The sequence below is a fragment of the Balaenoptera acutorostrata genome, chromosome 1, assembly GCF_949987535.1.
Source record: "Balaenoptera acutorostrata chromosome 1, mBalAcu1.1, whole genome shotgun sequence".
NCBI classification, from domain to species: Eukaryota; Metazoa; Chordata; class Mammalia; order Artiodactyla; family Balaenopteridae; genus Balaenoptera; species Balaenoptera acutorostrata.
This window is the reverse complement of record NC_080064.1, coordinates 105,147,454-105,160,384: the sequence shown is the minus strand read 5'-3', so window position 1 is coordinate 105,160,384 and position 12,931 is coordinate 105,147,454. Positions and strand designations below refer to the sequence as shown.

Genomic DNA, 12,931 nt, shown 5'->3' with positions numbered 1-12,931 from the left:
CGTACTGCTTATGTTTTATTCTAGTTTTATGGTTTCGGGTCTTACATTTAAGTATTGAATACATTTTGAGTATTTTTGTATATGGTGTGAGAAAGTAGTCCAGTTTGATTATTTTGCGTGAAGCTGTCCTGTTTTCCCAGCACCATTTATTGAAAAGGCTATCTTTTCCCCATTGTAATTCTTGCCTCCTTAGTTATAGATTGACTAACCATAAAAACATGGGTTTATTTCTGAGCTCTCTATTCTGTTCCATTGATCTATGTGTCTCTTTTTATGCCAGTACCATACTGTTTTGATTACCATAGCTCTGTAGTGTAGTTTGAAGTCAAAGAGCATGATACCTCCAGCTCTGTTCTTTCTCAAGATTGCTTTTGTGTTTCCATACACATTTTAGAATTAAATCATCTAGTTATATTTGATCTGCTTCTGTGAAAATTGCCTTTGGTATTTTGATTGGGATTGCATCAAATCTGTAGATTGCCTTGGATAGTATGGTCATTTTAACAATATTCTTTCAATCCATGAGTACAGTATATCTTTCCATTTATTTGTGTCATCTTCAATTTCTTTCATCAGTGCCTTATAGTTTTCAGAGTACAAGTCTTTTACCTCTTTGTTTACATTTATTCCTAAGTATTTTATTCTTTTTGATGCAATTGTAAATGGGATTGTTTACTTAATTTCTCTTTCTGATAGTTAATTATTAGTGTATAAAAATGCAACAGATACATATATCTGTATATTAATTTTGTAACATTCAACTTCACTGAATTAAGTTATCAGTCCTGATAGTGTGTGATTTTTTTCTAGATTCTACCAGTAACATTTTATTATACTTGCTTTATCACATATCTATCCTTATATCTATCCATTAATCCATCTTGTTTTGGGTGCACTTCAAAGTAAGTTGCAGAGATTACTACATTTATCCCTAAATATTCTAACATACATATCACTAAGTAGAGTTCAATATTTGTTTATATTTTTCCTTTGATATATAATATACATACATACAATAAAATGCACAAATTTTAAGCATGTATTTGCTGAGTTTTGATAAATGCATATACTCATGTAACTCAAATTCTTATTAAGATATGGATCATTACCAAGTTCTAATAGTTTTTTGGTAACATCTTTAGGATTCTTTATATATAGTATCATGTCATCTGCAAATAGTGACAGTTTAACTGCTTCCATTCCAATTTGGAGTCCTTTTATTTTGTTTTCTTGTCTGATTGCTGTGGCTAAAACTTCCAGTACTATGTTGAGTCAAAGTGGCAAGAGTGGGCATCCTTTTCTTGTTCCTGATCTTAGAGGAAATGCTTTCAGCTTTTTATCATTGAGTATGATGTTAACTGTGGGCTTGTTATATATGGCCTTTATTATGTTGAGGCATGTTGCCTCTATACTCACTCTGTTAAGAGTTTTTATCATAAACGTAGATGTTGAATTTTGCCAAAAGCTTTTTTGCATCTTTTGAGATGATCATATAATTTGATATACCACTTGATCATGATGTTTGAGTGTTTTAATGTATTTCTGAATATGGTTTCCTAACACTTTATTGAAGATTTTTGTATCTATGTTTATCAGTGATATTGATATATAATTTTCTTTTTGTGGTATCTTTGTCTGGTTCTGGCATCAGATTTATGCCAGCCTCATAGAATGAGTTCAGAAGCATTCCTTCCTCTTCAATTTTTTGGAATAGTTTGAGAATGATAGGTGCTACCTCTTCTTTAAATGTGTGGTAGAATTCACCTGTGAAGCCATCTGATCCTGGACTTTTGTTGGGATTTTTAAAATTACTGATTAAGTTTCATTACTGGTAATCAATCTGTTCATATTTTTTATTTCTTCTTAATTCAGTCTTAGGAGATTATGTTTCTAGAAATTTATCCATTTCTTCTAGGTTGTCCATTTTATTGGCATATAATTGTTTGTAGTAATCTCTCATGGTCATTTTTATTTCTGTGGTGTTGGTTGTAACTTCTCTTTCATTTCTGAATTTATTTATTTGGGCTCTCTCTCTCTCTTTTCTTGATGAGTCTGGCTAAAGGCTTGTTTTGTTTATCTTTTCAAAGAACTAGCTCTTAGTTCCATTGGTCTTTGTATTGGTTTTTTGGTCTATATTTCACTTATTTCCATTCTCATCTTTATTATTTCTTTCCTTCTCCTAACTTTGGGTTTTGTTTATTCTTCTCTTTCTAGTTCCTTTAGATGTAAGGTTAGGTTGTTTATTTGAGATTTTTCTTATTTCCTGAGTTAAGCTTGTATCGCTATAAACTTCCCTCTTAGAACGGCTTTTGCTGTGTCCCATAGGTTTGGATCATTGTGTGGTTGTTATCTGTCTTTAGGTATTTTTTCCTGTTTGATTTCTGCAGTGGTCCATTGGTTGTTTAGTAGCATGTTGTTTAGCCTCTACATGTTTGTGTTTTCTGCAGTTTTTTCCTGGTAGTTGATTTCTAATCTCATAGTGTTGTGGTTGGAAAAGATGCTTGATATGATTTCAGTCTTCTCAATTTCGTTAAGACTTGTTTTGTGGCCTATTATGTGATCTATCCTGGAGAATGTTCCATGTACACTTTAAAAGAATGTGTATTCTGCTGTTCAGGGATGAAACGTTCTGTATGTATCTATTAAGTCCATCCACTATAACTTGTCATATAGGCCAGTGTTTCGTTATTGATTTTCTGTCTTGATAATCTGTCCGTTGATGTAAGTGGGGTATTAAAGTTGCCTACTATTATTATATATTATTATGTAACTGTGAATTTCTCCCTTTATGTCTGTTAATATTTGTTTATGTACTTAAGTGCTCCTATGTTGTGTTCATATGTATTTACAATTGTTATATCTTCTTGTTGGATTGATCCCTTCATCATTATATAATGTCCTTCTGTGTCTCTTGTTACAGTCTTTGTTTTAATATCTACTTTTTCTGATATAAGTATTGCTACCTGGGCTTTCTTTTTGTTTTCAGTTACATGGAATGCCTTTTCCCATCCCTTCACTTTCAGTCTGTGTGTGTCTTTAGATATGAAGTGAGTCTCTTGTAAGCAACATATATATGGGTCTTGATTTTTATCCATTAAGCCACTCTCTGTCTTTTGATTGGAGCATTTAGACCATTTACATTAAAGTAATTATTGATAGGTGTGTACTTATAGACTTTTAGTTAATTGTTTTCATGTTGTTTTTGTAGTTCTTTTTTGTTCCTTCTTCTTTTAGACTCTTCCCTTTTGATTTGATTACTATCTTTAGTGTTATGTTTGGATTCCTTTCTCTTTTTTGTGTGTGTATCTATTACAGGTCTTTGGTTTGTGGCTATCATGAGGTTCATATATAACAACATATAATCATATATATGATTATTTTAAGTTGATAATCTCCTAAGTTTGACTAAATTCTAACAACTCTTCATCTTCCCCACACACACATTTATTGTTTTTGATGTCATATTTTACATCTTTTTGTTTTGAGTATCCCTTAACTACTCATTATGGATATATATAATTTTATGCATTTGTCCTTTGACCTTCTGTCCTGCTGGTTTTATAAGTGGTTGATCTACTACCTTTACTGTAGTAGTTTGCCTTTACCAGTGAAATTTTTCCTTGCATAATTTTTGTATGTCTAGTTGTGGCCTTTTCTTTTCTGCTTAGGGAAGTCCCTTTAGCATTTCTTGTAAAGCCAGTTTAGTGGCGCTGAATTCTCTTAGCTTTTGTCTGTAAAACTGTTTATCTCTCTTTCAAACATGAATGGTAACCTTAACAGGTAGAATATTCTTGGTTGTATGTTTTTCCCTTTCATCACTTTGAATATATCATGCCACTCCCTTCTAGTCTGCACAATTTCTGCTGAAAAGTCAGCTGATGGTCTTATGGTATTCCCTTGTACATAACTAGTTGCTATTCTCTTGCTTCTTTAAGATTCTCTCTTTATCTTTAATTTTTGCCATTTTAATTGCCATTTTAATTTCATTTAATGTGTCATGGTGTGGACCTTTTTGAGTTAATCCTGTTTGGGACTCTCTGTGCTTCCTGGACCTGAATGTCTGTTTTCCTTCCCAGGTTAGGGAAGTTTTCAGCTATTATTTCTTCAAGTAAGTTCTCTGCCCCTTTCTCTCTCCATCTGGGTCCCCTATTTGCAAATGTTAGTATGCTTGATATTGTCCCAGAGGTCTCTTAAACTGTCTTCATTTTTTTAAATTGTTTTTTCTTTTTTCTGTTCAGTTTAGGTGATTTTTTACTACTGTCTGATCCATTCCTCTGATCCATTGCTGATCGATTCCTCTGTACATCTAATCTACTGTTGATTCCTTCTAGTGCAGTTTTTATTTCACTTATTGTATTCTTCAGCTCTGTTTGGTTTTTCATTTTTCTAACTTTTTATTGAAATTTTCACCATATTCATTCATTCTTCTCCTGAGTTTAGTGAGCATCTTTATGATCATTATCTTGACTCTTTATTGGCCAGATTGCTTACCTCCACTTTGTTTAGTTCTTTTTCTGAGGTTATGTGTTGTTCCTTTGTTTGGAACATATTCTTCTGTCTCCTCATTTTTCCCAATTCTCTGTGTTTATTTCTAATGATGGTTACATTGCCCAATCTTGGAGAAGAAGCCTCATGTAGGAGATGTCCCATGGGCCCAGCAGCATGCTCCCCTCTGGTCACCAGAGCTGTGTAGTCAAGGGGTGCCCTTATGTGGGCTGTAGGTGCCTTTCTGTTGTGGTAGGGCCTACTACTGTGGGCATGCTGGGGGCAAAGCTGGCTGTGGCTTGGTTGGCTGCAAGGCCTTGCCTTGTGCAGTGGCTGTAGGCTGGCTGGAGGGTGGGGTAAGCTTCTTGCATGCTTTTCTGCATGGTCTAGTTGGGGGATGTGCGGGGTCAGAGTCTTTTTATTATCTTGGGAATGCAAAATAGAACCATTTTATTATGCTTTATTGCTTTTTTTCTCAATGCAAGGTACAAGATTCTGTTGGAGGAAGAGTGAAAACATCCTCTGTTGCATCTGCTGCCATTAATAATGTAAATTCATCCCCCTTTGGATTCCATCTTCTCCCACCCTCAGTAACGTTTGGAGTGCTCGAAGAAGGACACACCTATGCAACCACTGTAAAGCTCAAGAATGTTGGAGTGGACTTCTGCAGGTGAGGCCAAGGCTCCAAGTGTATGCTCAGATCACCTTCCCCTACTCTGTGACTTTTCTTTGGTTGCCAACATCAGTGAATGTTTATTGAACTGAATTGTAATTACACCTGAACTCTTGAATCTTAACATCATTCATTCAATCATTTACTCACTAATTCATCCATTCATTCATTATTCAACATATTAGTACTTACCAAGCCTCAACTATAGAGTAGGTATTTCATTGCCTTTCCATTAATTTTTATCCATACTTTGGTTAGAAGCACCTCAAGACCTGATCTGTACTAGCAAAAAATGAAAGGGAAGTTGTACAAGTGTTACAATAACTAATACACAAAACAATAACTAATGCACAAAACTTGAAAGTCTATTTCTCAAATCTACCACCAACTATAATACCAGCTAACAGTGGTTGGCACTTTGTGATCTAAACATGATTTTAATTACATTAATTCTGCATAATTGAGGCAAAAAGGAAAAAAAATTAACCCTTAATCATCAGGGTCGTTTTGACTCTGATGATGTGACTTGGAATTATAAACAAGTACCTTAACTCACAGCCTGTACTCCAAATAGGAACTATACTGTATCTGGCATTAAGTTACAAGAAAGTCACCTTAGCCCTTCATTTTCAGATCAAAACCAATAGAATTTTAGAGTGTGTAGAACCTTAGAGACTATTATATAAAGGAACAAACTGAGTAACTTGTTTTAAGGTCTTGTAGGCTACAGCAAGGGTAGATCTCAGATCTCCTGAGTACCAGCTCATTGGAGCACCTTGCTTTATCAACACAGCTGTGGTCACTGCTTCTTGTGGGAGATCAGTCCTTCCCACTGAGTCAATATACCATATTTCTATGCCAAGACAACTCCCAATCACAAAATCTCCTCTATACTATTTTGAATTAAGCTTCAGGATTATGTCGAGTTTTTTCCCCCATAAAAATGGGATACATGTTTATTTCAAGTGTGGAGTTATTCTCAGGGTCAGTAGCAAGTTTGAGAATGTTTGTGATTCTAAATTCAGGATTGGAAGTCAGATGGAGCAAAGCTACAGGAGCATCTGATTGATTGAAAAGATCACCGTCCCATTTTAATTGAGGTGAATTCTCAACTTCAGGAATCACATTTACTTCCTCACAAACAACCTGTTGAGGGACCCAAGCCGCCAGATCAGACATTATTGTTTTTTTAGGTTGTTGCCACAAAGTGGGTGGGGAGAAATGGAGAGTCAACCTCAAACGAATTAAAACCACCCATGCAGACCCTGTGTGTCCAGTACAGAATTTTAGTTTTATAGATTTCAATCCTCAGCTTGTTCAACTCAGCCACCACAGGGCAGACAGCAAAGTGGCTGGTAGAGGGAGTGGGGTAGATGGAGGTAGGCTTCCCTTGGCATTTTAATTTACGCCAGGTCTTTAACCTTCAGGCAGAACCCACAAACCACAGGAAGGGGAAGAGATCAATAGGCACCACGTGTGAGCACCGGGCTTTTCAAGTTAACCAACATTTTCTGAGCCTTTTCTGTTTCTCTTCTCCCCAAACTTGCAAACCCCATACCACGGCAGAGAAAGACTGTCTCCCATGCTCTGCTGCTTTCCAAAGGAGCCTTTATTTTTCAGCTTAATGACCTGGCAGTCACTATGTGTGTTCACGCTGGCAGCTACGCTGCAGTGCACGCGCCAGCCAAACCTTCGCCACCTTCTGCCCAGACCCGAGCTGCTCGTCAGCATCCGATAACAAAGGGTTGAAACTCAGGTTGGAGTCAGTTTGACGCCGATGAAAACTGTTGGAAAGGCAGTTGTGAAACAGGCCCCAGATTCTTTTTCCAACTGGATATTAGGTTGTTTTTCTACTAGTCTGGACCCCTTGCTCCTGTGTAGGGAATATTAACACCTTCCTGATTTTATTACTTCCCAGCTCGTTCGTGCTCATGTTTTTCATTATGGCATCAATTTATTCCCATCTTTTTTCCTGGTAGGTTTAGGGTGAAGCAGCCCCCACCCAGCACAGGACTGAAAGTGACTTACAAACCTGGGCCTGTAAGTCCTATGTGCTATCTGTTGTGTGTGTCCATGTGTGTGCATACAGATATGTATATGTTTCCAGTCAAGTGATTTTTAAGTCGTTCTACCTGTTTCAGTTTAAACCATGTTTAAGTCTACTTTTTCTAGTATCATAAACAAAAGATTCCTGGTATTGGTTCGACATGTGGCTTGATGTCTCTTACTTCATGTAACAACCATGAGCAGATCTGTGTGTAAACAGAGTTAAACTTCCAGCTATGGAACCATTTCTGAAGTTCACTTCACTTGTCCCAATACTGCAGTTCTATACAGTTGTCTGAAAATACCTTTTAAAACATTAAATACGATTTAACATGCACTTGGTAAACTGATTACCTAAAGATATCCTATGACAAATCCTTCTGCAAAGTGAAAACTCACTTGAAAAACAAATATTTCATTGTTTATATTTTATGTAAATCTGGTTTGTTCTCTTGGTATTTGTCAGAGAATATTATTTAATGACATATTAAGAAATAGTAGTATATTTAAAATCACCATCTGTCTCATTTCTCCAAAAATCTCTGAAAATACAAACTTTAAAATGTCAACCTGTTCTGATTTTATTTGATACATCCCCCCAAATAGGGTGTTTAGTATAAAATGTGTATACTGCCACTTACTTCAAATTAGAATTTTGGAAGTGTAGTATGTTATAAACAAACGCTTGTCTCAAAAGATAATAAAATCACACTTTCAATCTTAACTTTTATTTCTTGGTCAGTATATCATCTTGCTGTTTTAACACGCCTTTCATTTCGTTGACAAGCTTTGAGTTCCTCCCATATGCCAGTGATAGTGCCAGGGTACAGGGGATGTTAAAGATGAGTGAGACACATAAGGAGCTTACAGAGCAGGACACATGGTGGGCACTCGAGAGATGTGTGATTGAGTGACAGATGATGTGAGGAAGTCTGGTAGGTACATGAACCATTCGTCACAGATGGGGACTGGGAACTCATGGGAGTTCCCAGAGGTTCCCAAAGGCTCATGGGAACTCTGAGCAAGGGCGTCCAGTCCCATAAGCAGCACACAGTGCTCACTGAATCCCAAGATCTTAAAGCAGCCACAGTTGTTATACGTTGACACAGAAGCATCGGTTGGCTATAGTGCAAAGAAAGTTGGCTTCTTGTCCTGACTATGCTACCAAGCAGCTCAGTGATGTTTTTGGTTAATTAATCCTCTGCACCTTGCTTTCCTCGTCTATAAAAGGAGGAGCTTAGACTGATCATTTCTTAGCCCTCTTCCAGCTCCCGTATCTTATGATCTATATAAAATTGTAGTACTCAGGCTGCAATTTCCAAACAGAAATACATTTTGGGATTAGATCCACTAATTCATGAGTACCTCTCCGAAACAATTCATCGTCGTACTGTGTCAAAATTTCAGAATCTTCACAACATAAAGCAAAAACACAGTTAAAGCAAGCTTTTCTCCCACTGTTCTGGGAAGTTAGCAAATCTTTTTCATTTAAAGTAGGGATTAGCCAAAAGCCAGACGACTGCTGGATGAACCTTTATACGTACTAAAAACCCAGCTTGTATTCTTTGAAGCTCACTCTATACTGTTTGTTATTTATTTATTTATTTTTCTTTCTGATAGTAGGTTTTGGCTCTGGCAAAGAATGTAACCTCTAGACTTCTCCATATCTAAATCTCACCACTGTTCAGCTTGGTTCGTTGCCAACACTGAATGAATGTACTCCAAGCCTGGGTAAACCTGTGTGATAACAGTCCTCCAGCTGCCCTTGTGCAGAATGTCGTCATTCCCCAGCCCTGCTCTGGTTGTTGGGCTTGGAGGGCTAAGGGCCCGGGTCTCAAAACAGAGCTGTTGGATACTCTCCAGTGTGCAGATAGATGCTCACAAGCACACTGTTGAAAAAACTGAAACATTCTTCAATTCTATCATTTATAAAACTCTATTGAAGAAAAAAAATTCCATTCGTACCTAACTGCTTTCCATGTGGTAGTTTCTTCTGATTTATTTTTTCCAGATAACTGTTCTCAAGTCTGCTTTTTAACCCACCTCCTAGAGAGGCAGCTTAGAAACATAAACAACTCTTTCTTTCCTGGCTAGTGTTCTTTTCAAGGAGCAAGGCAAGAAGCCTATTCCTTGCTGTGTTTCTTCTTTATATATCAGGTTTCTTTTTTGTTGGTACAAACCTCTTCCACGTAGCTTTCAGATCTAAGCAGTTTGGCATTTAAACTAGTTCTGTCTCCCTCTACTGGCTTTGCCACGTTGCAGGTCCTACATTAGGAATACCATAAACCAAGGGGCAGGGCAGGGGAATTGTGGGATTCACCCAGTCTCTTAGATTAAATTTAAGATGAAACTTATATTTATCTCAGATTAAATTTATCTTTATCTACAAGGATGACAATAAATAGAAACTTGCTACTGATATTCAAGAAATAGCACAGTTACAGACATCATGAAAGTTTGCCCTCCAGCATCCTGGCATTTAGTTTCCTTATGCTTTTTCCTAAATAGCACCTGATGTTCTCCTTCAGCAATTTTTCCTGGATCCCACTTACTCAATGGAATTCAACCTAACTAATCCATGAAGTAATTCTTCTAAATGCTAGAACAGCAATCATTCATTTGTGCCAAATTTATAGATGAGGAAACAAGATTAGAGAGTTTGAGTAACTTGCCCACAGTCATGTTAAAAATCGAGATTTGAACTCATACATGTCTGATTCTAAAGCTACATTGTGTCTTATAGGTGGCGGCTGGTTTGCAGGCAGAACTGAAAGTGGAGTTATTTGCCATGGCTGTTGGAGAGGATGGTGCCAAGGGATCAGCACACATCTTTCACAATATAGAGATTATGACTGAGCATGATGTCCTGTTCTTACCTGTGGAAGCAAATATCCTTTAAAGTTCAATTTGAGTAGTCATATATAGTGCAAAAATTACATTTGAGCAAGGAGAATACAAAAGTCAAAATGCTATTTTCTAATCCCCTCACATCTGTACTCTGTAGCTTCATTTATTCTATTTTTTAAAACCATAGAGTTAAATTTCTTAGGACAAAGACTTGTATCTTCATTCATCTTTGAAAGCATCTAGCAAAGTGCTAACATAGTACATGTGACTGTAAGTTGGATAAATCTCAATATTATTGGCCATCTATGGGGTATCAAGACAATCAGAATTTTTTTAAAAAGCAAGTCTTTGTCATAAAAATAAAAAACAACTTGTAATCTTGTTGGGGGATAGGAGATACCTTATTATAGAAGTTGAATGGATATACACTGAATTACAATACATTCCTTCATACTGGTGTCTCTTGCAGATAGAATATACAGATATCGAGAACCTATTATATGCAAGGTACTGTATGAAATATTTTATCAAATATAAAAATGAAAATTGGACTCTATCCTAAAAGACTTACATAGTCTGGTAGCAGAAATAAAGTTTTCACACTTGATTCCTATATTGTACTCCAACAGCATGAATCATATACTACTTTGTGTTACAGTCATATCAATTTGATATTTGAGCTGGGTCTTATAGAATGCAAAAACTTTTGATGAAAGGAGACTTAAAATAGGAAGAATGAACAAAAGTGTAGCAATAGGAAGTCTCCAGGTGTTCAGGAGGGGAAGCAGGGAGTTCAATTTGTTGAGAGATTAGAGTATTAGTAATATAGTGGGAAAGTTGGTTGGAATCAAGTTATGGGAGATTTTGAATCCTTGGCTTGACTTTATTATATAAGCAACAGTGAATCACTGAAATTCTGATCCAATGGGTGATATAATCAGCATATCTTTATAAAAATGAATCCAGTGTTATTGTACAGGATATGCTGAAGGAGAAGAGCTACTGGATATGCAAAGAACCATTGGAAGGCTACATCAACAGGCCAAGTGTAAGGATAAGAACTATAGTGTGGCAACTATAGTTGGGAAAGAGGGACGTGGATGAAAGACATTTGCCAGGGGGTACTGTAAAATCTAAGGTGGGACCCATTGAGAAAAGGATGTAAGAGGACATAAGAGTTCATCTGAAAGGTTTGGGGCTCAGGTAATGAAACATGGAGATTCAGGAGTGGATCTCAATTGAGAAGTCAGAGCTGGAGATATAATAATTTTAAGTGTCAGCTACAGAGGTGATGATAGAAGGTATGGGGAAGGAGAAGAAATTTGGAGTCTGTTTAGGGAGCAGGAGAAAAAAAGAGGCGCCAGTGGAGACAGAAGAAGCAATTAGCAAAACATGAAATATCTCAAAGAATTTCAAGGAAACTATGGACACAGTTGAAAGGTGCTATAGAGATATCAAGGAGACTTCGGATTTAAATAGAATCACTAGATTTGGTTGGGACAAAAACCAAACTGCAGAACGTGAAGAATGGCTGGGTGTTAAGAAAGCAGAAATATTGAGTATGGATACATTTTCAATTTATTATTAAAGGAAAGAGCAAGAGTATATGGTACCTGAGAGAGTACCTCAGGGAGGCAACAGAGAAAAGGAGAGATTTTCAGTTTAGTGTGTTTGTGGGCTGGAAAGGGTAGAGCAGAAGAGAAACATTAGAAATATGAATGAGAGGACTGAACCAGCAGTATCCAAAAGAGGGCAAGAGAATAATCAAGAACAGAGCTGAAGTGTTAGTCTTGGCAAGGGAGAGAACAAAGGTGGCTAAGGATCCAGACATTCTGAGGTGAAAGAAATTTAGGGGAACTTGTGTCAGATGACCTTGATTTCGATAGAAATGGAGTTGGATTCATTTGTTCATTCTTTCAAAGATCATAAGTTTTTCTAATGTGCTAGACATTGGGGATACAGCAATGAACAAAAGACACAAATTTCTGCCTTTATGTAAACTTAACATTCCAGTGGGAGGACAGACAGTAGACAAAAGAAGTGAAACATGGACTACAATGGTGATAAGCACAAGGGAGAAAATGTAAAGTAGGAAAGGAAGTATAGGGAGTATTAAGGATTGCAGTTTATAGCAGGGTGGTCACGGAAGACCTCACTGGGAACAATTTTCCCCACCCTGGGAATTAAATCAAGTCCTCTTAAATCCTCTTCACACAAGTTATTAGATGCTGATCCAGACTAACTGAATCCCTGTGGCTGATCACAGCAATTAAATAATTTTGCATTTATGTTAATAAAATTTCTATTTCCTTGCTTATAGAGACCATCTGTCAGGCACAGAGAGAGGGGAAAAGAGTTTTATTAAATCCTTACTCTACTTCCAATGACAACAATGATAGTTCATAGTCCATTTCCCAAGGCCTGTCCCCCTGCCCCTCCCCACCAAAAAACCATGAAATCTGGATGTTGATGTGGTCTGGGACCTGGTTATGGTGATTGATGGCACCTATAGAAAGGCCAGTCACCCTTAGCAGAAAACATACTCTAGGGGGAACAGAAGAAATTACAGGAGATCAATAGCCATCCTTCATCCCCTAAACCTGGTGTGTAGAATTTGCATTAGACAGAAAATACCTAAAATTGAGCTAAATGTGCTAGATTCTAATTCTAAAATGTTATCTGAGTTTGCATATACAAATCATTTGTTCATGAATATAATAGTCCTTAATGGGTATTTTACCAGTTTTAACAAGCAGCAATTATGATAAGAGACCAAAAGATTTTCCCCAGGGAAAAGAAAATCCTATGGTCCAGAAGATTTCTACAGTTTCTTCCTCTGCACTTCATGTCTTCATGTCTCGTAAAGTTTCTCCACATTAG

The 12,931-nt window shown here is 36.9% G+C and overlaps 1 protein-coding gene across 1 annotated transcript in view; it reads left to right on the top strand.

The window, feature by feature from the left end:
* SPAG17 (sperm associated antigen 17) overlaps positions 1-12,931 on the top strand; it is a 221,396-nt gene extending 208,465 nt beyond the window's left edge. Inside the window, exons 45-48 of the mRNA XM_057553166.1 lie at positions 4,971-5,155; positions 7,138-7,198; positions 9,948-10,092; positions 12,792-12,931. Of these exons, the coding sequence (XP_057409149.1) occupies positions 4,971-5,155; positions 7,138-7,198; positions 9,948-10,092; positions 12,792-12,931 (531 nt within the window). The remainder of the gene's footprint in view (positions 1-4,970; positions 5,156-7,137; positions 7,199-9,947; positions 10,093-12,791) is intronic.